This window comes from Pteropus medius, unplaced genomic scaffold (assembly GCF_902729225.1).
Source record: "Pteropus medius unplaced genomic scaffold, Ma_sr-lr_union100, whole genome shotgun sequence".
Classification (NCBI taxonomy): domain Eukaryota; kingdom Metazoa; phylum Chordata; class Mammalia; order Chiroptera; family Pteropodidae; genus Pteropus; species Pteropus medius.
In genome coordinates, this window is record NW_024349798.1 from 15,219,239 (window position 1) to 15,244,475 (window position 25,237).

A 25,237-nucleotide genomic window follows, 5' to 3' on the forward strand; every position below is an offset into this window, starting at 1 on the left:
GAAGCCACAAGCAGAGTTCCTCAGAATGACTAATCGCAGCCAGACAGTGCAGATCAGGAGGAATCACTGTGCGGAGCGGGCCCCCTGAGTGGGAGGGGAGGTAGAGCCACACACGTACGTGCTGCAGGAATCTGACAATGATCCCACAGTGGGGAGTTGCCTTCCACGAGCCCAGACACTTGTGAAGAAGTGTTTGACAGCCCCTGGGCATGGATGAAGTCTGTTCTGGAAAGCTCCATCCTGGCCAGCACACCCTGACCCAGCTTTTGCCCACTCAAGGATACTGGACTGGACATTTTCTGAGCAGCCTGAGGCGGGGCTGGATCTAGAACCGGGTTTGAAAAGATGGGAGTGATGTCTGCGATTGGGCGATGGAGCATCTGTAGTGCTTAAAAGCCATTCCCAGGTTGGAATCTCAGTTCTGCCATTTATTAGCTGGATGTGCTGCTTCTACGTACAGTTGTGCAGGGTGTACACTGCACAAGGGAGCAAGTAGGAGCTGAAGTTCAACCTGACTGTAACCATCAAGACATGTGCCGAGACTCAGGGCTGGAATTGCCCAGAGTAAGGGGAGTGCGTTTGTCATTCTCACAGAGCTGCAGCATGAGCGAGCAGGGGCCTGGGCTAGGTGGCATTGGGAGAGTTTGACCTCTCTGACCCTCAGTGTCTTCATCTATAAAATAGAGATGAAAACGGCAGCAATATCATAAGCTCGTATAGGATGTAAGATGTTTATAAGATGCTTAGTGAAGTGTGAAGGATCAATAAATAATGGTGATGCCTGATGGTTCAGAGGACAGATGACATGCGTTCAAATCCTGCTCTGCCACTTGCTAGCTGTGAAACTTTGGGCGAGTGATTTAAACGATTTCTGCCTCCATTTATTTATCTTTAAAATTGGATGATAATAATAATAATAATAATAATAATAGTAATAATAATAAAATACCTACCCGTGGGGTCATTTTGAGGGTTAAATGAGTTAGCGCACGTAAGGTGCTCATATTTAGCTCATAAATATTAGCTACACAAGCCAGTTTTAGTGTCGTGATGACCGAGGACCCACGCGGGTAAAGAAGCACCTGCAGACCCTTGAGGGCAGGTGCTTTGGGATGACAAGGCAGAGCAGTATGCACGTTGGCAAGGTGACAGGTGTTCCCGCCGTTTGACCAAGACCCTGAGGAGACTCTGTGACGATGAGTTTCCTCTAACTTTCCATCTGTGGCCCTCTTCCCTGATGACCTAGCCAGGACCTCCCTACCCTCCCACCATGACTGCCCACCTGTAACCCACTCTCCCTCCGTCCATTCATTCGGGTGCTAAAGGGCCTTGACTTACGGGCCTAAACGAGCCTGGTTCAAATCCCCAGTCCTACCGATTACTAGCTGCGTGACCTCGGGCAAGTTTCTTTGCTATTTTAAGCCTCAGCTTCTTCCCCTGTCAAATGAGAGTAATAATAATAGATCATATGTCACAGGAGTATTGTGGCGCTTGAGGGAGGTAACACAGGTCAAGCATTCAGCACACGTGGTGAGGCACACATGCTCGGTGCCATACGTCAGCCGCCGCTGGTGTTATTGCTGTGGCATCACTCACACACACACGTGCACGCACGCACACACACATACACACACACACATGCACACGCACAGGTCTGGGGCTGGGCCCGTGGGGTTATAAACCTAAGTTCTACCCCTCAGAAGGGCATATTTGGGTGGAGGCTACACCCAGGCTGATGGGTAACCGAATGCGTTCTGCATATTCTGCAGCGGAGGTGAGAGCATAGGTCTGCAGGGGTGGAGGGAAAGAGCGTGTCTGATGAGGCAGGGCTGTAGCGCAGAGGGGACAGAGAGCAGCGCTCATCCCAATGCCAGTGCGTGGGGGAGCATCATCCCTGGCCGGGGCCCCGGCAGAAAGCGGAACTCCCAGCCATTAGGGCGAAATTGGCAGCCGGACCTAAATACTGGGTCTCGGCTCTGATGCTGTGGCTGCTCGTGGATGCGGTGCCCACTCTGAACCATCCTGGGCCTGGGGCCCCCCCAGGTCAGGCAGAGTCAGAGCTCCGGATCTGGCAGAAAACACCAAAGTCTCAAATTCTGCCCCCGAGTCACCAGAAGGATGCTGCTGGGGAGCGCCTGCAGGCAGGTCCGAGGCAGCCCCTCCTGCACAGGCACAGAGATGCTTCAGGTCCATTAGAGTTATGGTGTCTCCCCTTGACGGGCCTGAGGCCACAGTGGGGTCCTGGGTGGTTATGCGCACCCCAGCTTGCAGCCAGAGAAGGTGACCGAGTTCCCGTCACTGCCTGTGTCACTTACACCAGGCCTCAGCCTCTCCCGGCCACACCCGAGCGAGAGACAGGGAGGAGCAGCATCCCAACCATCATGGCCCCGGCGAGGGTCGGCTCCCCCTTCTCGGCCCAAGTCCGTGCGTGGTGAGCCGGTGGCCCTCCTGGTACCAGGCAGAGGGAACGTTCTGGAACATAAGTCAGATCATGGCATGGTTAAGAAGCCTCCAGTGACTTCCCAGAACCTAAGAATAAGATCCGGACTCTTCCCCTCACCATGGACAGCAAGGCCCAGCCCCATCAGACCCCTGCCTTCCCCTGCTGTCCCACGGGGACCCGGTGTCACTGCCATAACCCCACCGGCCTCTGCCTGCCACCTCATTTCTGCCATGGGAACTTGGCCTTTACCATCCCCACTGCCTGGCGCCTCTGGGGTCTGGTATCGGCTCCTTCTTGTCATCAGCCCACAGCCCAAGCGTCACCTCCTCAGACAGGTCTCCCCTGACCCCAATCTGAAATGTCATCCCCTACCTCTCTGCTGCTTTGTCTTTCCTGAAAGGACTCAGCCCATCTCATGTCATATTTGACAACTGCCTGTAGCTCGTTGGCTCTCTGCCTGTAGAATATCAAGTTCCACGCATCGACCGAGTTCACCAGTTGATAGCTAGAACAGCGAACACTGCCTAGGAGGTGCTCAAATACTGGTGGGATGGATGGATGAATGAATGAATGAATGAATGAATGAATGAATGAATGAATGAAGCAGTAGTAACAATAGGTAGAATAGTAGTAACAATAATAAACAATAGCTTCCACTCTTTGAGTGCATGCTGTGTGCCTGTCGCTATGCCGCTAAGCCCTTTACTTCATTTGGTCACTTGATCGTCACACGCCTATTGCAAGGTAGGGGCCATCTCCTCCCATTTTACAGAGGAGCGAACCGAGGCTTGGAGATGCTAGAAGTAACTTGTCCAGGTCAGCCAGCTCGGGAGGGGTAACGCCGAGATCCGGTTCAGGCCTTAAGTCCTGCTCTGCGTTGAAGACGAGGGTCCCGTCCCTCTGTGTCCCTTCTTTAAGGACATGTGGGGGTCTTAGCACTGTCAACAGAGTCACAGCTGGGTCCTGAAAGCACTGGGAAGTTGCTGAGACGCTAGCTGAGAGTCAGAGTTAGCGGTCGTCAAATAGAAATTTCGATGGGACAATACTGTCTGCAGACACCACCATCAAACCCCGCCCCTGCGTGATGGTGGCGATGGGGTGTCCCGCCCCAGACGCAGGAAGGAATACGGGGGCCTTCACCAAGAAGATGAGCTGCGGTGCTTTGTGGGAACTAAGTACCTAAGCGGTTTGAGCCATATATTTGGTTCCAAATTGGAGCTTTATTTTTTTCCTTTTCCTAAGGCAAAACCTGAAACTCCACTCAATGCTCTCTGGCAGCAGGAAGGTCACTGACGGGCTTTCAAAGGCTCGAGAACGTCAAGCGAGAATCTGGCTGTCAGGGCAAGCCGGGAGAGTGTGTGCAGATGCGTGCATGCGTGTGTGTGTGTGCGCACGTGCACACGCGTGTGTGCGCCTGCATGCACGTGTGCCCCGGACCACACCGTACTTGGCGTCTGTCTTGACACTGTCCTCCCTTCTGGGATTTGAAGGGCTGGCCCAGCCAGCTCCCCGTGCATCTTTCTGTGTGGCTGTGGCTGCCACCGGCCTTCAGAGTTGAAGCTCCTGACAGATATTAAAGAACAATTCACTTATTACAGCTAAACAGAAAAGCATATGGAAAAAGCACACTGCATTAACATCTGCCGCCCGGGCTCCATCTGCTCGCGCTGGCTTGGCTCTGCCTCCAGACGCGCCAGCCTGTCAGTTTTCCAGGACCAGCTCCTCCTCCTTCCTTCCAAGCAAGGGCAGGACGTGCCCGTCCGTTCCGACCCACCCACAAAGGCCTGGGCACTCCCTAGGAGTTCTGGAAAGATGAGAAAATGCATAAAACGCACGAAGTTTGGCGGCACTGAGCCCAGAAACTCATACTCCCGGTCAGCCCCTTGCTAGCTACGTGGCCTTAGGCAGGTGATTTATCATTTCTGTGCCTCGGTGTCCTTGTTTGTTGAATGGTGGTCACCACACCTAAGCATCATCACGAAGGCGAGGTGATAGGATGCAGGCAAGTCCCTTGCAACAGTGGCATAGAGGAAGTGCACAGTAAATACCCGTTCTTGCTTTCGATAAGAATATTCATACCTACCCCCCCAAAGCGCGCGACACACACACACACACACACACACCTGGCCTGTGTTGCTCGTCCCGTTTTCGACAGACTTACTTACTCCTCATCTTTAACATGGCTCGTTGGACATCACATACGGCAAGGCCTTCCAGCCCCCCTTCCACATTTACACTCGTAAAGACCCAGCCCCTCCGCCCCCACCGCCCTCCTACAGAATGCCAAGCCGGGGGCTCCCGCTGCGGTGGGGTATGGGGGACGGTGCCCCCACGGAACCGGGCCGGCTTGGGGCGTTTAAGCAGAGCTTCTCCCTCCCACCCGAGCCGAGTTTGCCTCCAGCGAGCAAGACAAACCAAACGTTGTTATTTTCGTCTCTGGTCGCCCGTCGGGAATAATTTCTAAAAACGTTTTTTCCTCTTTTCTCCCGCCTCGCTCCCCGAGGCAGCCACATCTGTGGAGGGATCAGGACAGAACAGCTGGCGGCCCCCGATCATTGCAGAGGGGGCTGCAGTGCCGTAGCCAAATGCTACTTACCAGCTGCGGGGTTGGGAGGCCGCGTGAAGGTCCTAAGCCAGTCGGTTTTTAACCTTCTCGTGCCTCAGTTTCCTCATCCAGAAAGTGGGAACGCTGACAGCGTGTGCCACCCAGGGCCGCCGTGAGGCTTAAATGAGGTGGTCCCCGCAAGGTCTCAGGACAGCTCCTGGTCTGTGGTACCTGCTGCACGTTGGTGGCAGCCGCACTGGGAGGCAGGAGAGGCCACACAGAGAGCTCTGGGCATGACGCCGGCCTGACCGGGAGGAGGAGCGAGCATAGCCACTCCTGGGTCCCCTGCCCCGTGCGCGTACTGGGAGCCTGGGAGGCGGGCTCTGTAACCTCGGGTACGACCCATAGACCAGTAGAAGCCTAGAGCATCCATGTGATTAGGAACTGGAGGGACAAACGTGTCCCCTGTTTTCCAAGAGGGTTAGTGGGCCCCTGTGGCACCCAAGATGATTTTCAGGTGCTCCGTGGACGTTAGATACCTGTGCATCACCCCTTTTCATGCCTCTGTAATAGTCTGTCTTTAATACCTGACACTTTGATATCGATCTCCCTGGATGACAAAGAGCGCGCCCGGGGCTCACGGCCTCAGGCGGGCGGCCTGACCAAGCCAGGACGCAATGACGTCCTTCCCGTTCCCTGTGTCCAGGCTCTAGGGACCGCAGACGTCGACTTTTCACTACGTAAGCGGATACGTTTCCACGGTTGGCAACTAAAATGACCGAGTACCTGGGGAAAGTGCTGGAAGTTCTGCCCTAGTCCAACGTGCCCAGTTTGAAGCAGGCCAGGGAGAGCTGAGCAGAGTCACCGCCGGGGGTGCAACCTTAGAGGCTGCAGCCCCCGTGCCTGCCGCCCGTCACACTCCCCGTCCCCAGTCCCACTGGGCATTGCGGGCAGGCCACAGCGGGCGGCGTCCGGGCAGACTCGCAGCAGGAACTAAGGCTCTGAGAGCACTGAGTCCAGGGGTGATGGCACCTCTGGCGACACAGGTGAGGATCACCTGGGGAGCTTTGAAAAATCTCCGTTCCCAGGCCTCAGCCCAGAACGACTTCCATCGGCATCTCTAGGGTTGCCACCTGGGCATCGGCACTTTTTTTAAAGTTTCCAGGTGATTCCAGCGGGCGAGCGAAGGTGACAGCCGATGGACATGTCACCTGAGGGGAGAAGGCGGGGGCTGGAAATGCTAACGAAATATTGAATGAAACGGGCAAATAGCAAAGGGAATATTAATAGCGTGATGCCATTTAGCGAAACTTCTAAGCATGTCAAACAATACTATCGGATGTGGACATATACATATTTCTTAAAGCTATAAATACATAGATATAAAGGATAGACGTGACCTCTGAGAAATGGGGGTTCGGTGATAAGAGATGCTTCAACTCTATCTGTATAGTTTTATTGCCTTTAAAGAACTGAAGGAAGCATGGAAAAATCGGTACAAAATTGGGGCGATATTATTTTTCTGTACCCTCAGTACGTTTTGAAATATTTCGTAAGTGAAAATTACATTAGAGGCTTCTGTGTTTGATCAACATTCGTATTAGGAAATATTTAGATTCCCTTTTGGAAAACAGTTTTTAAAACGCTCAAGTTCACCATCTCAATTCTTCGGAGATTTAACAACTTTTCCAAAGTCCCAGGCCTCGGGCAGCCTTTTGGTGGCAGAATGATGCCGGACACGGGTGAGACAGAGGCAGGAGATGGGCAGAGAGCGGGCAGACATGTGACAGAGATCCGCAGGTGGAGAGAGGCCGACTCCAGGAAAGGCACAGCCACCCGACTTTTTCCAGGACTTGCAGGGTCCCCTTGCCCAGTAATTGCTCACATGCACATTGAGCCTTGGCTACAAGGAATAATTCATATAGAAAGGGGGAGGACGGGGAGGTCCAGCCTGACCCTCGTGATCTTCTTTGGCCATCCTACTGGAACCATTAATGGCCCAGAGATGGGTGAAGCCAGACACTGTGTAGAAGCTGACGCCCTCGGCCCGTGCTCCGCACAGTGAACCTGCAGGCTTGCTGATGATGCCCGCAGAGAAACCGCCAGCCCTTTTGCTGGGTGTTTCACCCCTGACAAGGGCAGCCCGTTGCCAGCCTGTGGCTTGAAGGCGCTGTTCGGGTTGGGGCGTGGGTGTGTGCTTGGGCTCTGCAGTCAGGCGCGGTGTTCCGATCCCTGATCTGTGGCCTCGAGCAAGTGTATTTACCTCTCTGAGCCTCTGTTGTTTACTCATCTGTCAAAAAGAGTTTCGCACGACCGATAGGAAGGTTGGTAACAGCTGTGCTTCGTGTTCTAGGCACTGCCCCAAGTGCTTCCTCAGCAACGACTTACATCATCTTCATGCCGGTTCTATGCACTGGTTATGGCTGGGAAACCCGCCCAAGGCCCCACAGCTTTTAAGTGTCACGGAGTCCAGGTAGCGCCCAGGCCCCTGGCCACTGGGTGATGCTGCCTCTTTGCAGGGCCGTTAGGAGGATTCAATAGGAAAATGACATAAAATGTTTGCCCTAGCAACAGGGACGAAGGGTGCGTTAGGGACGGAGGGACCCTGTCATAGAATCCCGAGCACCTGGCATCAGCGAGGATTCTCCTGGTCTCGGCTTCGGGCGTGTGAGCACAGCAGCTGAATATCTATTCTCTGCCTGAGGTCCAGCCATGAAGGGCAAATTCAGTCGGCCTCGGTCCCCACTTCAAGTTCAGGCACTTCTGAGCGATGAGGCTGGGGAGGTCAGCACACAAGCTTTGCAATCAGACAGACCTGGGTTTCACTCCGGCCTTGCCCCTTCCTTGTCCCTACTGGGCGAGTCATGGAACTTCCTCTCTGAGCCTCAGTTTACTCCTATGCCAAGTAGGGATAAGAGCATTGCCTGAGTCAAAAATAAATGAGAAGGTCAATGTCACTGGTTCCTGACGGGCTAGGATGAAGCGGGCACGCAGAGCCACCGGAGCTGGGAAAGCAGGCAGGGCCTGCCTTGCCGGGGAAGCCCGCGGTGACTTCAGCACGTGGCCCGTAGTTAGCGGTCAGCGTGGGAGGCCCCATCTTGCTGTCTCGACTTGTCTTCGGTGAAACTCTTAATGGAAATACCGCCTTAAGGGAAAAAAAAGTAACACGCCCTGGGGCAGTGGAGGCATCCAAGAGACCTGATGAGACCCCGGAGAGCCAGCCCCCAGAAGCTGAGGGACTCAGAGACCTCAGAGACTGTGTCCCATCCCGAGAGGAAGCAGCCTGTATCCAGAGCCTGCGTACGACTGACGGCTCGAACGCCGTGAAGATCACGATGAGAGCATCCAGTGGCCCGAACAGTCTCCCAGAACCACCTTCTGCTCGGTTCGTTTCATGGGTCGTTTGAGGATAAAGGAAGTCCTTTGTCTGCGTCCAGCCAGGCGCGAGGAGTCAGGGTGTGGCAGGTGGTCCAGGAGAGGCTCCACTGCCCGGCCCCTCGAATAAGGAACTGGGCGCAAATCGTCTGGGTGGCACGTGTTCTTGGGGAGGAGTGTCACTCTCCGGAAGAGGAGGGGCAAGAAGAGGCAGAAGCCACCCTTTCACCTGTCACCCAAGAGGGTGACAGGCTGGCCTCTCACCTGCTTAGATAACCCCTCGAGCCTCGGTTCCCTCATCTTTAAAATGGGCGGATAAAAACATTTTACGGATAGATGCTCAGCATCACATTCCATGCTATCTTTTCATTGAGTTGTTGTTGGTTGGTTGTTTATCTCATTGGACTAAAATGTGAGGTCCCCAAGAACAGGCACCTGCCTGTCTTATTCGTAGACATACCCTGCTTCCTAAGACAGTGGCTGGCCCACACTTGGCGCTCAGTAAACGTACGCGGATGAGCGCGTGAAAGGTTACTGTGGACGTCTGTATGAAATAATGTCGATAACAGACAGCTACCTTCTCCGATTGCTTCACTCTGTGCTGTGAATCGTCTTTTTTTTTGCCCTGGTTATGTCAACATATCTTCTCATCAACCCCGTGAGGTTTCGATGGTATTATATCCATTTTACATAGGCAGGAACCAAGGCTCGGCGAGGTTAACTAACTTTCCCAAGGTCACACAGGTAGCAGGTGGCGGGGCCAGGTTTCAAATCCAGAAGAGCAACTCCGGAGCTTGCAGTCACAGCCCCCCGTGATTGCCCATTGCCTCCTCCTTGCTCAGCACGGCTTCAGAAACAGACATTGGACACATTCCATCCTCAGGGAGTGTCCAGAACTTTTCTCTCGGGCAATGGCAGTGCACGCAAACATCGGCTGTGATGGGGTTTTGCTTTGCCCACCCTGAAGCCTCATAGAGAACGTCAAGGTCTAATGAACTGTGTGACCAAGAACAGCACATCAACAGCAGCAGCCCTCAGTCCAGGATGCATAAATCACTTTCCAACGCCTCAGGCATGGGCGCGGCCGTCACTTTAATCCCGTGGCCCTCCGACAGAGGTGGCCGTTCTCCGTGGCGTGCCAAGTTCACACGTAAACAGGAAGTGCCAACGGGGCGCCTGCTTTTGCAAAGAGTAGGCCCACGAAACGGCAGCCTCCTGGGGAGCTGGGCCAGTGAAAACTCGCTTGGAAGCCCCCGTCCCTGGTAGGGTGGGCCAAGGCGAACGCATGCTCGTAAAGGAGATTTAGGGGACGACAGCAGCATATTCATTTGTACCTCTGCATAGTAAAAATAATTTATTGGCAGCTGCCGGGAGGCTCAGCTCTGAAGTCACATAGATGGAAATATAAGCCGCCTTCTCCTTTCTCTCTCTTCCCAGCCCAAATGGCTCAAGCTTCCAGATAGATGATACAAATTAATTGCGTGTGTGAGTGTGTGTGTGTATACACGCGTATATAGTTATTTATTTACAGGCATCTTACCTTATTCGTATCGCCGGCTCCATGAGCATGGACATTTCTTCAGAGACTCTGCAGTCATGAGCTTACGAGTGTGTCATTCATGACTCACTTGTGGCAGGGCGTGCGGGGGGCCGGGGGCGGGTACGTAGCAGATGCGAAGGATGAGTTGGACGGCTGGATCTCCTCCATCCGCAGGAGGCCCATTTGTCTCCGTAAGTGTCCCTTTCCCAGAGGACCTGGACGGGAGAATGTGAAGGAGGTGACGGCCCCAACAAGGACAGCTCCTAGAGAGCCGAGGCGAGCGAAGCCATGAAGATGTGTAGGAAGAATAAATCCACGACAAAGGGCGCGTCGGGGTTCGGAGGGTACAGAGCTGGGGTTAGTCTCGAGGAACAGAGACAGAGGCAGCGAGGCGAGACGACTTTCCTCCAAGGACCCAAGCCGTGTGAGCAGCCAGCCTGGTACCTGCTGACCCCTCCTCCTCGAAGACCGGCCAAGCACAGCGAGCGAGCGATCACCTTGTTCCAGGGTCTTCACCGGAGGCGCGGTCGCTCGCGATGGGCTATTTTGTAAACACATGGGGGCGCCCCGCAAAGGCTAGCAGGGTTTGGTTTGTTTTTTTTTTAATTTATTTTTCAGTTAGAGTCGACATACGATATTACGTTGATTTCAGGCACGCAGCACGGCGCTTAGACATTCATACGCCTGACAGTGAAACCGTCGGCCTCACAAGTCTGACACCGCCGTGCAGCGTTACCCTCCTGTCGACTCTTTGCTTTGGTTGTGATTCGCAGATCCCCCACTTTTGTAACCACCGGTGTGCGCTTTCATCCTTCCCCTTTTGCACCCAGCCCCCAACCTTCCTCCCATCTGGCAACCATCCGTTTCCTTTCTACATCCACGAATTTGTTTCTGTTTTGTTCATGTATTATTCTTCTTTTCTAGATTCCACAGGTAAGTGAAATCGCACGGTATTTGTCTCTCTCTGTCTGACTTATTTCACTCCGCATAATGCCCTCTGGGTCCGTCCATGTTGTCACAAACGATAAGAGTTCATTCTTTTCGTGGCCGAGTAAGATTCCACTGTATATGCATATACCGCCTCTTCTTCATCCAGTTGTCTCTTGATGGGCACGTAGGCTGCTTCCGTATCTTGACTATTATAACTAAGGCTGCAATGAACATGGGGGTGCATGTATCTTTTCGAATTAATGTTTTGGATTGCTTCAGATAAACACCCAGCAGTGGAATCGCTGGGTCCTAGGGTAGTTCTACTTTTAATTTTTCGGGACCTCTCCAGACTGTTTTCCACGGTGGCTACACCAATTTGCAGTCCCGCCAACAGTGCACGAGGGTTCCCTTTTCTCCACATCCTCGCCAGCCCTTGTCGTTGGCTGACTTATTGATAACAGTTGTTAACAGCCCGTGCGAGGAGCATGCCAGTTTTGTAGCCATGCTGTGTGATTCTGGGCATGCTACTTAACCTCTCTGCGCCTCCATAGTTTCGTCTGTAAAATGCGGATCGTAATAGCACCTACTCAGTAGAGTTGTCCCTGGATTTTCCTCCGGCTTTATGGAGGTATAATTGACAAATGAAACTGAAATGTATTAAAGCGTAGCATGTGAAGATTTGATATACATAACCATGGGGAAAACGCTTCCTCCATCGATCAATGCTTTGTTCTGGGATTTTTAAAGATGATCTTTATCAAGTGTTTGGCACTGTTCTTAGAAGAACTGTTCGACAAGTGTTAGCTACGTTGGTTGTTATTACTCAGTTTGAGTTTTGCTGGTCTCTCCTTCCTTTGGCTCTTGTCTGCCTCATACACGTACTCTTCCTTCTCAAGATGGGGCGGGAGAACTGCTTTCCCTGTGAAAGCCTCCCCTACTTTCCCTGAACCCCCAACCGGCTTCCAATGCTCGAAGAAACCCCTGGCACAGGTCCATCGCCACAGCCCGCTTTTCGCTGCTGGTCCGTCACTGAAATTTACGTACACGTGACCCTCCTCCCTCTCCTATGTCTGATCTCTACCGATAGCAGGAACCCTGTCCTAATTCACCTTCCTGTCCTCAGCCCCTGCCCTGCCTGGCAGGGAGTAGGCACCCAATTAAAGCTTATAGAATGAAGCAACCGGCACTTCTCAGCCCTACCAGACGCAGCCCCTTCTTAATGCAACGAATCTCTAAAAATACTCCTTTTATCTATCCGGAAATGAAATCTATACTTATTATCACCTACTCCACTCGCAACTCTGAAACAGGTCAGTACGCTGCCCTAATAATGATATAGGAAAGTAATTTGTAATAAAAGTAATGTAGATTGCATTCTTTAAATGATCAGACGCCACAACACTAGGTCAGCACTTCCCAGACCTTAATGTGCAGGCGAGTCACCTGGAGATCTCGTTAAAATGCAGATTCTGACTCAGTTGGTCCAGCGGGCGCCTGAGACCCTGCATTTCTAACAAAGTCCCAGTGGATAACGGTGGACCGCAGTTGGAATAGCCAGGGCCAGAAGGCACATGGGAGGTCAGCTATGTCGAATCACAGGAGTTCAGTGGTTACAGAGCAGGTGGATAACAGGTGTGTTTATTGGCAACTTAAAACCACAGCTTGTGCAGATGTCGATGATGCCATTTTCTGAAATCGTGGTAAAACTCTGAATGATGTAAAATCTCCCCTTGCATTAAATGATAGTGACACTCCTAGAAAATTCAGCTACACCGAAATCATTCCAGAACTTCTCTGTGTCATTTGCGTTAGGCTCCTAGCCGCGATAATTAAACGTTCACCCATGTGACATCTTAGGGACCTTCAGAGGTCCTGTGGGGTGCAGGACAGTCCCTCGCTGCTCAGCAACGGGTGTTCCCATATGCATTGCTAAGGATCTGGTGTCCCCTACTTAATAGCTGCCAAGAGTGTCCCCCAGTCATCATGGCAACCAGAAATGCCACCACACGCTTTCAGAATGTGCCGTGTGGGGTGGTCCCACTTTCCTCAAAGCCCGAGACTTGAAGGATTTGCTCAGGGTTCTGAGGCCTTCGAGGCTAAAGATCCTGGGTCCTTAGCTTCCTTCATGCTCACAACTCCCAGGCTCCCGGTGTGCGGGTGGGTCAGGGGACACGGGCCAGGCCGGAAGGGAGCTGTGACCTCCCGCGGAGCAGACGGCCCTCTCGACACCACAGGGCCACTGCTCAGCCCCAGACAACCGTCACACATGGTCCCCCTGATGTTTCAAGAGGGGGCAGCAATCTTGATTTTTAGATAAAAATCTCCAGATTTTGAAGTGTTGTCTGGGACTAAAAACCAAGCAAACGAAAACACTCTATAGAGCAAACCAAATATCTGTGCCCATGATGGGACCGTTGGGCCCCATCGTGATCTCTGGTTTAAGCTAAGGAGCTGAGGCTAGCTCGGGGGCTCTTCCCTGCCCGAATGAAAGCTCCTCCCCATCTCTGGGTCACCCCTTTTTCAGCTGGGGGCCCCAACCATCCTCCCGTTTTCCCCGTGCAGTTACCTCCCCTCCCCCGGCCACCTCCTTCCTCCCCAGCTCAGCCTTCCTGTTCTGACTGCTTTGGCTGGTCCCCAGGGGCTGCGGTTTCTGGGTGGGAACAGGCTTTGAACAACCAAGTCTGCCCAGACTCACTTGCCTCTAGAGCCATGGTTCTCAACCAAGGGTGATGTTTGCCACCCGGGGAACATTTAGCTATGTCTAAAGACATTTTCGATTGTCGCAGGAGTGTTATATCTAACAGGTAGCGGTCACAGATGCTGCTAAACACCCTACGATGCACAGGACGGCCTCCACGATCGTGTTAGCCGGCCCAAGATGTCAGTAGTGTCGTAGTTGAGAAACTCTGTCTTAGAGGCATCCAGAAGGCTTTGCTATTGAAGCGAGATGACTTAGTTGTTCCTTGTGACTGGCACTGTCACCTCCGCCCGGTGGGCTGGGAGGAGCACACGGGTCAAGGCCTGCGTTGGGCTCCAAGCGCACTTCCACGGGACTCCCATGCTTATGCCCCCAGGATGTGGCATTTAGGGGCTGAGGTCCAGGCCACGCGGCTTTGGGCAGAGATAAACAACACCGTTAAGGACAGATTTTAATTAGTAAAATACTGTCGCGACAGGGAAGAGCCCAGCATCGACTGGACTCCACTACGGTTTGCACAGAGGTGACTGCGCTTTGCAAAGGGAGCCTGAAGGAATTGAAGGGGTGTAGGCGGCGGCTCCACGGAGCCAGGTAAGGGAACAGGACGAAAAGCAGGAAGAGGAGTCTGCAGTGTCAGAGCCATCTGGGTTTGCTAAGTTGCACTTAGCCATGTTAGGCACCTCCCCTCCCTGTGGGAGGCTGGGACGCAGGATCCCTAACTTAGGGTTTGGCTGAAACAAACTGAATTCTTTGGGCAGCCTTGAGTTTTCTCGTGCAGGAGGTACAAGGGGAGGCTGGAGTCATCCTAGGGCTGTGGCCTTGAGCTGTCAGAAACGATGTTAGTGCTTGCTCGTCTTTAGAGGCCAAGGTTGAGGCGTGGTTGAGAAGGGGCTCGGAGGGGCCTGGGTGGAGTTCGAACAAAGGGCACATCTTCATCAGCAAGTCACTCTCTGCAGGCTGGTTCAGGACGTCAGGGGCTCTAGGTTCCTGCTGCCTCTCTCTCTATAAAAGTGTTTATCAGCACCCTAGGTCCACTTGACCTAGATTCTATCCTGTGTGTCTTCATTGTGTGCACCAGTAAAATATAAATCCACAGGCTTGGCATAGAGAGAAACACCCAACCCGAAAGGGTCTTAAACTTTTTTCCTTAATAAGTAGATATTAGGATTACGAGTATGTATTATGTCAACAGTTCTCAAACTTAATTGGTCTCGGGGGGCCCCTTATCCTTTCAGACGTTATCACAGACCTCCCCCCAAAGAGATTTTGTTCCCGTAGCTTATACCTATCAATTATTTCTATGTATTGAAATTGAAACTGAGTCACCGTAAAGCGTTTATTAACTTACTTAAAATAACAATAATAACATAGCTACATACGTGAAGATTTTTAATGGAAATATGATTTTTTACAACAAAAGAGAGGCACCGCTTTGCATGTTTGCAAATCTTTGCGATATCTGGCTTAACACAAGACCGCTGGGTTCTCCCAATTGCTTCTGCTGTCAATCTGTTGCCATTTCGCACGTCACGCAGCCTCTGGAAAACTCCACTGTGCGCTCGTCAGAGAATGAGAGAGAAACGGATAATAACGTCTTCATATTATGATGAAAAATAGTTTGACCCTGAAGGCCCCCCGACAGGGGTCCCCCGACCACGCTTTGAGAAGCACCACACGAGCTCGCTGTCTCAAGCATGAATTCTACGTGAACAAGTCCCAGCTAACATTCTCTCAGTTCTGGGCACTACGCTAAGTGCTCTACATGCAGTAACTCTTTTAAAAGCTTCCCCACGCAGGGTCTGGTTATAACGCCCGTCTTATAGAGAGGTAAACTGAGGCTCACAAAGTCAGGCTCTGTGCCCGGGCCGTTTGCGAAGCGGCAGAGGCCAGACTCGACCGCACCGCGCCTCACCCGCCTGTCTTTCCGAAAGACAGGAGTCTGCCCGTCAGGGGACCAGACGCAGACGCCCGCAGAGAGCGTCTCTTGAGCGCCAAGCATCGCCAGGCACCGGGCGAAGTGCTCTCTTGTGAACTAGAATTAAAGATGCATCGTGTTATTTCACCTGCTCCAACGTCTTGGCTGTGTGCGTCCCCTTTACCCCTTTCTTCGTAAACGAGAAAACGGGCGCCCCGAGAAGTGACGCTTCCTGCCTTCCTCTCGGGGGTAGGGGCCGGAGGAGGCTGGCTTCCAGGCCAGCTCTGTCCTTCTGCCTTCCACACCCCGTGCCATGCTTCACGTCCGCATAAATAAATGTGCTAAATTGCACCGGGCTCGTTGCTCGGGGTTCTATGGAGGCAGGGCCGGCCTGTGCCCAGCGCAGCCGTGGCTCTCTCTCTGAGCGCTGGCTAGCCCAGCCGCGTGTCGTGCATGCGAACGAGCCAGCCACGGGGGCTCCGTTCCTCCGTTCGGTCTGTTTGCATTGGCAGCCTGGGTAATTGCACATCCTAATTGGGCGCAGCCATGCACACTGCACCTCCACCATTCACCCACCCTGGCACGGAGGTCCTTGGGGGAGCAGGTGCGGGCTTTGCCCCCAGTGCCCTTCCCTATGGTCTTGGTCACCTTGGTGATTGGAACGAAGCCTGGGACACTGAGTTCAACAGGAGACGGCCACTCAGCTGGCTGTGCGTCCACGCGACACGGAAGGACGCCGTAAGCTGGTCGCGATGAGCAAGGGTGGGATGAGTGACCTCACGTCCGAGCAGCGCGGCTGGCCGGGGTGTCCGTGGGGCACCGTCCCTACTCCTGACAGCTGCCGAGAGGTGGCGAGGCGTTGGCAGGCGTGGCCGCCGGACCCCGGCGGCCTGGGTTCAAATCCTGCCTCCTCCACTTCCGAGATCTAGAGTTAGACATGCCACTCCCCTGAACCTCAGCACACGCCTGCGCAAAGTGGGGAAGAAAGCACAGTGTGTCCTTTGCAGGGTCATCAGTGGGGTTAAATGAAGGAGGACGTGCGGGGGCTTGGGACAGAGCTCGGGACGTTGAGGGCGCTGTACGACACGGGGGCTTCCCGAGAGACACGCATTTCCCAAACACCGCGTCCGTGTCAGACACTGTCCTGTGCTTCGCAGACTCTCTCAGTGCCTGCGTCGGGGGGGCCAGCCTCAGACCTCGGTGACGGATGAGGACATTGAGGCACAGGGAACTGAAACGGTCTGTGCCAGATCCAGGAGCGGCGGCAGAGAATGATGAAAGGATGAGGCAGGGAGACACCAGAGGCCCTCGGGGGCGCCCATCTATCCCTTGTCTCCGATATCTTAAAGTGCATCAGATTATTTCTCAATGAGCCGAAATGGCAGCACTTCGTTAGACGATCATTTCCATTGGTGACTGATTCAGAGGACATCTAGTCACACACACTCAGGACCCATCACTTTGCAGAGGAGAAAATTGGACAGTCGCTCAAGTAAGACAAGTACCCAGGCCTTCTCCCTCCTGTCCAGTGTTCTTTCTACACAAAAATACGAGGAAAGGTTTATCAATGAGCGGAGCGCTTAGAAAACACAGCCACCCACCTCCGCCCGTTCAAAAACAGGACCAAGGGGCACAGACTCAACTGACCGAGCAAGTACAGAGGCCTCCTGGCGTCTGGACGTTAGCGAACCAGGGAAAGACCCAGGTACCTGCCAAACGGTAGCCTGGGTCACGTAACCTGCCTCTCGGAGCCATGTTGTGATTAGCATATTTCTACCTGATTGAAATTGGCTCTAAACATGCCCAAGGTTGAATGAATGGGAGCGGAGGACGTTATTGCATTTAATTATTTCCTCAGAATAAAAACGGATGCTAGCAGCAGCTCAGATGCAAGGCGACAGCCGAGCAATTAGAGTTTCGAAGCTCTCACACAAACATTCGAATGCGCAATCATTGTGATAAGTCCATTAAAATAAAATAAGTCAAAGGGTTGCGTTTGCATAAACAACCCAAGGTGAGAGCGTTGGACTAGTTAAGAATAATGGAGATACAGCCAGTTGATCATCATGAAGAAATAATAACCCACCTGTCCTCCGGGCAAAGCCCCGTCGGGGGTGAGACGGTCGAGGCCCAGTGTTCATCGTTAGAGAACCTAGTTCCGGGCTTGCTGCTCATTCGTCCTCCTGCATTGGGTGGTGGGGACGTTCAGCAAGGTTTACATATATTCGCTCTCGCCAGAGCCCCCAGAAGGGAAGTATTATCCTCCCCATCGTCCAGGTGAGGAGGCAGAGGCATGAAGAGTTTGAGTCACTTCATTGCTAGCGGTGTGACTATGGCCAGATTATTTAATCTCCCTGGGCCTTTGTTTCCTTCCCTTCATTAGGGCCTGCTTAGTCCTTGTGGAGAGGACTCGGGGCACGAGGGGTGTGATCAGCCGGAGCATGAGGGTTCCCGGGAGCTGAGGATATGATGATCACTTCCCAGGGTTGGATTTTATAGGGAAAGGAACCTGGGTTTGGATTTCCGGATCTTGGCTCTCCAGGAAAAGGAGAGAAAAGCCGACACCTGTTTGTCCCTTGGCAGATAGGCGAAGAGCTACAGGGAAGGTGAGGTGACCTCGCGTGTCCATCAAGGGAGGGAGGGATAAAGAAAAGGTGTTCTAGCCATTCAACGGGGATCACTCAGCCTCCCCCTCAAAAGAAGGATATCCTGCCATTCATGACAACATGGAGGAATCCTGAGGACACTGTGCTGAGTGAAATCAGCCAGTCACAGGAGGACACATAGTGCGGATCCCACTTAGACGAGGCATCTAAAATAGTCAAATTCGCAGAAGCAGAGAGGGGAGTGGTGGTCGCCAGGGGCTGGGGGATGGGGAAACGAGGAGTCTTAACTATACAAGGTGAGGACATTCCAGATACGTCTTCTGGACAAGGCTGTGCCCGTCGAGAGAGCGATACTGTGCCGAGCATTTAAAAACGCGTCGAGGGTCGATCTCGCGTTAAGGGCTCTTACCACGATGAAGTAAAACTTTTTAAAAAGAGGGGAAGGGGCGGAGAGCTCATCAGCTACGACAGAAGGCGACTCGGCGTGACCGACAGGTGTTCTCAGGTCTCGGAGCGACGCCCGCTTCTCCCCGACGGTGCCTCTCTCCGGCTCACGTCTGTGAGCCCCTCCTTCCAGAAGGCGAAATACTTCCCTTCCCTCTTACGCTCGCTCGCTTCGTCCCACGTCCTGAGGCAGCCGAGTCGTCGCATCTGGGGCCGGCGGGAGGCCGCAGGGCCACTCTGAGCAGACTAGGGTCGTAGAAATCGAGAGTCACAGTGGAATTCCTAGTGACGCCTGGTCCCGATATTACAAATTAACCCGAGGAACTGGCCATTCTCCGATGCTAGTGCGTTCCTCATGTCTGGTTGTGCCGAGGTTCTGCCAGAAAGCTCCAGCGAATGTGAGCATTTGGCCATCAGCGGTTTATGGAGATTCTGCTGTGGGGGGGGCACAAATTCCAACCCTCAGTTAACAGAGGAAAGAGAACAGCCCAAGAATAATGCTTAGGATGCGTCTGCTGAGCAAGGGTGCAGGTGGCTGTCGAGGGCGGAGGTGTTTCTGCTTCCTCTCTGCCCTCTTGCTAACTTCCAGAAAGCGGGCTGAGGGACAGGATTTAAATTCATATTCTCGGACAGTGGGAGTCGGTAAACTGATTTTCTGACTGTTAGAGGCAAAAAACAAACAAGCAAACAAACAAAGGTTTCTGTACCTGAGGACGGCTGGAAGGAAGAAAGCAGATCAGGGTGGCCCCTGCTTTAACCAGGATGATCTGGGCCGTGCCCTGGTGAATAAAGTTCCCACATCTCAGCGGCAGAAAGCGACAGGTTTGTTCCCATCCGTGGAGGGTCCGCGGAGTCTCTGCTCCACGCTGGCCTCACTCAGGGACGCAGGGCCTCCACCATCGGGGGTGCGGCTGGGTACTCTTGGGGACAGGGGGATGTGGCAGATTGTCCTGGCTCCGGTCACGTGTCTCGGCCGCAGCAGGTTGCTTAGCGGAGCCTGATTTTCAGGGGGACAGGAAGCACGGCGTCTCCTGTGTCTAGAAGGGAGAGAAATGGAAGATTTGCCAAGCGCTTTATTAACTGCCCTTCCCCCCAATATCCAGCTCCATCCCAACCTAGGCTAACATGAGCCAACGGGAGACCCCTCCCACCCTCGACCCTCAGAGAGAAGGGGGAGCCAAATGCTCCTCGGTTTACCTCTCGGCCGAACGGAAGGGGCACTAGACAACAGCTAGTGTGAGGGGGTCACGTCGCGTGTGGTGCCTGGCTCGTAGCAAGTGCTCAGAAAACGCGCCAGAGAGGCTGCTCGGGGTTCTTCAAGGGCTTCTGGTCAGAAAGAAGGGAAAGAAGAATATCTTTGGGGTTCAAAGTCAGAGGCACGGCACCTCACTGAGGGGATTTCTTGAAAGTCTGTGTGGGGAGGTCAGGAACACCGGAACCAGGTGTCAGACTGGAAGGTCCCCGTCACCAACCAAGATATGACAACAGCCCCGGTGTCTGACCGGCAGCTGCTCTGCGACCCCGTACGGACTCAGCCCTCCCTTCTCGGCATCTCTTTATTTTCTTCTTCCAACCCCATCGCCTCCCAGCTCCTGCCACCCCAAGCTCCTGGCGCTTCGTGGTCCCTACTTCCTGTCCCCTCTCTCTCTCTCTCTCTCTCTCTCTGTGATTCCCTGCCACCCAGTGGGTTTTAAGATGGCTGTTTGCAGGTGACATACCTATCCCAGATGGGAGTGGCGGGGAAGGGAGCCAGACCTTGAGGTACAGAGGCAGGCTGCAGTGCCTAAGGTGACGGGGTGATGGGTCCCCGAATGTCTCTGTGGCTTCTCGGAAGTGGGCGGTGGGACTGGTAGCCCAGAGCACGAGCTCTGTGGTTTGTCTGGTAGGAATCCCAGGTCCTCCACCAACTAGCCAGGTTACCTTGGGCAAGTCGCTAGTTAACTGATGCCAGTCCCCTCACCCATAAAATGAGAAGAATAGCAATATTCGACTTTCAGAGTGGCCTTGAGGGGTCTTAGTGTCAGCTCTCATTCCTAACGGCCTCTCCCGAATAGGAGATAGCAGTGCTTGATGCCAGCGGAGATGGGGCAAAGGCCAGGAGGGGGCAGCCACATGTAGCTTCTTCTCCAGACCGCGGCTGAACCACTGGAGGCAGAGCCAGCTACACCAAGCTCGGGGAAGGGCTGTCTTCTAAATTCAGTCTCCTGGAGAGCTGGGGTCTGCACACTTTTTCTTCAAGGGCCAAATAGGAATCTTTTCAGCTTTGCAGGCCAGAAGCCTCTGCTGCGGCTGCATGAAAGCTTCCGTACATAATACATAAATGAATAGGCATAGCCGGGTTTCAATAAAACTTTATTTACAAAAACAGGTGGCAGGTGCGGTCTGGCCCGCCAAGTGTCCGCTTCTCCCAGGCAGCAGCGCTGTCTCTGCTGTCCTGTGCCTGCCATTCTCTTCCTCGGGAGCCCTTTGTAGGTACATTTAGGAAAACTAACGAGGAAGTCATCCCTCAGAATTTCTGTTCATGGCCCATGTGTTTCTGTAGCAATGGTTTATGGAGCCTTCTCTGTGGCTTCAGAGGCCGTCCCCTTAAGGGCTAGGCTCGGGACACTGGATCCTCTTTCAGGTTAAGGCCTTGGTAATGGGCAATCAGCAGAAGCTACATGTTTTAGAAACGATGGGGGAGGCTGATTTGGGACGCCCGCCTCCTGGAAAGACCCACGCCATGCACCGTCTCCAGAATGACTCGTGGTCTGTCTCTTGACCTCCCCCTCCCCAGGTGACTTAATCGGTTCTGCTCCAGGCGTAATCATCAAGTCAAAGCTCAAACACAAGAGTGTCACAAGTTGGCGTCTCCCCCGGGATTCATTGTCAGGACCATCTGTAAAGGGTCTGTTCCCCTCAGAATATCCAGGGATGTCTCTCCCTCAGAACTGACTGTGGCTCGGTCTGATTTCTCTTATGGGCATAGATCTATGAATATGTCCTAAAGGCAGTGGAATGCATATGATATCCTACCCATACTTTCTCCCTTTATAACTTTATTGTGGCATCGCCAGCCCTTAAATAAACCATCACGGCACTCTTTGCTGAAATTTGAACAGGAAGCTGGAACATAATGTCCACAATCCAATGGCAGAGACAGTCAAGGACATTGACTTGAAAGGGAGGTACAGTTAATAACAACAAGCGTAGAGAATCATAATCACAGCCCTTTGGTGCCTGCGGCAGCCTAGTTTCTCATTGGATCGTCTCGCGTTTCCAGACAGGGAAGCCGAGACACGTCCAGAGAGAACAGTCTTAGCTGAAATTAAGCTCGTAGCAAAGGCGGGGCCTGAAAGCAGGGCTCAGACCGCCAAACCTCGGCGCCCCGCTCCCCCAAGGGCCAACCTGCTTGGCGCGATGGCTCAGTAACATTTCCCTCCCGTGCTTCTTTCCCGTCTTCTCCAGGACGGCTACTTCTCTCACCGGCCGAAAGAGAAAGTGCGGACGGACAGCAACAATGAGAACTCGGTCCCCAAAGACTTTGAGAATGTGGACAACAGCAACTTTGCACCCAGGACCCAAAAGCAGAAGCACCAGCCCGAGTCGGCAAAGAAGCTGCCGAGCCGACAGAAGGACCTCTTGAAAAGGAAGCTGGAGCAGGAGAAGGGGAAGAGACACTCGCTCGGGGACAAAGGCACCAATGAGGTGCTGCCTGCCGGCGACAGAGCCTCGGTGAACAGCAGCCGTGGGGAGGAGCCCCCCAGACAGCCCCACGCCAGGAAGAGCGGGGGCAGCTCCCCTGAGGTCAAGTACGACCAGCCCCTCAAGTGCGACATCTCGGGCAAGGAGGCCATCTCTGCCCTGTCCCGCTCCAAGTCCAAGCACTGCCGCCAGGAGATCGGCGAGACCTACTGCCGCCACAAGCTCGGGCTGCTGATGCCGGAGAAGGTGACCCGTTTCTGCCCCCTGGAAGGTAAGCGCCAGCCCCCCGCGGCCGGACATTGCAGGAGGCGAGGGGACTGTATCGATATGGTGTGTTTTCTGTCTCAGAAGAATATCGGGATTAGACCCGACGTGCATATTATTGTAATTGAATATGACTCGAAAGGTTTCTAATGGGTTGCGTTGACTTCGGACGTTCTGAAAAACAACATTAATTCCTCCCTTCCTCCCTCCTTCCCTGCCTCTCTCTCCCACTTTCCTGCCCTGTGCCGGACACTCTTCTGTGTGCCGGTGACCGGTGACAGATCAGCTCTCTGACTGCAAGGCAGGGAGTGATCAGAGCTGTAACAGGGACCAGAGGTGCTGTGATCTCTCAGCATCGAGACGAAGGTCAGAGAATCAGGAGCCACCCCGGGCGGCAGGGCAGGGAGCCAGGGCCTTTCAATCCCCTGACGCCAGCGAGGAAGACTTGGCCGGTGGCCCCCCTTACTGTGAGCAGCTCCTGGGTCCCTGCATCTCCGCTGACGCAGAGGGAAGTGTGTGATGGGAATGGCCTCCAAGAAAAAGCCAACTAGAAAGACCCCCCCCGCCCCCGTTCCTAGAGAAACCTTGGTTCTGTGTGTTCGCTGGACGGCTGAGAATGAGAGGCCCGTGGGGGGAGGAGACTTATCCAAGGTCACCCAACTCATTCGAGGCGGAACTCGAGCTAAACTCAGGCTTCCTCATTTCGCACAGGACCCTCTCTGTTGACCGCTGGTCACAGAAGGGAGGACATGGAGGGAGGAGCCACGCGTGCTAAGTGCATAGAGAGCCCTAGAAGCATCTATGGCAAGCAACCCCAGCGGGGCTCCCAATGTGGGGGCAGCGCAGTGGCGACGTCACTTTTTTAGTCAAGATCATCTGTATTTTTTAAGTGTTCAGTAAGTTTTCGGTACAGAATACTTTCTTTCTTTTAAACAGAAAGACTTAACGAAAAAGGATCATTTCTCCCTCGCCTTTTAACCCTCATCTAAGCTGGCTGAGGGTTTCTCAACCTTTTTCTCGATGGGACTTGGCAGGTAGAGTGTAGAAATAAGTAAATGGAGGGAGATGTTTCCAATATCTTTTGTTAACCAGTGCGGGGCCTGGCAGAGAAGCGTCAGAGGCCGGAGCCGAGTGCCCGCCCTTCTGCGGGCATGATACTGGGCACTCACCATATACCAAAGGTCCACACGCTTTTTCTATCAAGGGCCAAAGGGTAAATGCCTGAGGCCCCGCGGTCTGTGTCACGGCTACTCATCTCTGCCCGTGTGACAGGAAAGGAGCCCTAGACAGTACACACGCCAGCGTGCTTGGTCACGTTCCAGTCACACTCAACCTACAAAGACGGGATCTGGCCCGCAGGCCGCCGATCGCTCGCCCCACACCCGCCGCCAGATTCCGATCCTGTGTCCGCTAGGGTCTCCCCTCCACCCCCCAGCCCGTTATCCACGGCTCTGTTTTCCGAGGTTTCCGTCACCCTCCGTCAACTGCGTGTCTGAGAATGTGAAGTGGAAAATTCCAGAAACAACCGAGGCATGAGTTTTAAACTCCGTGCCGAGTAGCGTGATGAAATGTCCCTCCTGGGGGCGCAAATCCTCCCTTCGTTCGGTGTCTCCAGGCCGCGGACGGACGCTCCCTGCCCGCTGGGCACTGAGTAGCAGTCGGGGTGATCAGATGACCATCGCGGCACCACAGGGCTGGCGTTCAGGTCGTCCTCATTTTATTCAGTCCACATTCACGTAACTTTTATTACAGCGTATTGTTACCGTCGTTCGCTTTCGTTATTCGTTAGTTGTTCATTTCTTCCTGTGCCTAATTTATTGGTATCACAGGTATGTAAGTCTAAGAAAACTCATAATATTTTTGGGGTTCAAGACTCTCTGTGCTCTCAGGTGTCCCCTGGGGGTCTCAGAAGGTATGCCCCACGGATAACGGGGAGCCTAGTGTACTAGCGTGCATGACACTGTTTGTGCCTGATGTCGCATCCGCTTCTCACACCAGCCCTGAGAGGCAAGTCCTTTGCAACCCATCTTCTTGATGAGGAAATGAAGGCTCAAAGCCCTTGAGGGCCTGGCCGGAGGAGCACAGCTGGTAGATGGCGGAGCTGGTGTTGAAACGCAGGCGGCAGAGGTCGTGTCTTCTTCCAGAAGACGCTCCCGTTTCAGAAGGCTGATGGTTGCCCTCCAGCTCAGACCTCGGGCACACCCTACAGCCTGGAGGCCATATCTCTCTGTCATCAGCGGAGTTGCAAGGCGGAGGGTGAGTGTTGCCAGCAGAAGCCAGGGGTTCCCTCCCATGCCTGTGCTGGTCAGACTTCGCCAGCACGGTGGCACGATGCGGGCTTCTCGGGGTTTCCCTGTGGCCTTTGCTGCAGCAGCCAAGGTGACACAGCCTCCAGGGACCTCTGAGCTCATTAATAAGATTGGCATTTAAGAGCCATCGCACACCCAGCCCCGGCGATGCTTTAATTTGCTGCACCACGGCCTCCCCCTTTTGCAATAAATTTACTGTGAATAGACTAATTGCAAAATAACCCTAATTGGGTAGTTATCAATGAACAACTTCCCGTGGAACAAAACGGCTTACAATTAATAGCATTTAAGCCATAAACTATTCTTCTGCAGAAAGCTAAGATGTAATTACACCCCATACAGAGATTGTGTTCCCATCCTGGAAACCATGACACCCGATTTCCCTCTGCTTAGGAGGGATTTGAGCTCCAGCCCAGTGGTCCTTTTATTTCCTGCTAAATGAGGAAACGGAAGCAGGAAGGGAGGGAAATTTAAGATGCGCGTA

General features: G+C 53.5%; 1 protein-coding gene across 1 annotated transcript in view; it reads left to right on the plus strand.

Moving 5' to 3' along the window:
* XYLT1 (xylosyltransferase 1) overlaps positions 1-25,237 on the plus strand; it is a 188,907-nt gene that overhangs the window by 52,660 nt on the left and 111,010 nt on the right. Inside the window, exon 3 of the mRNA XM_039885582.1 lies at positions 21,944-22,451. Within this exon, the coding sequence (XP_039741516.1) occupies positions 21,944-22,451 (508 nt within the window). The remainder of the gene's footprint in view (positions 1-21,943; positions 22,452-25,237) is intronic.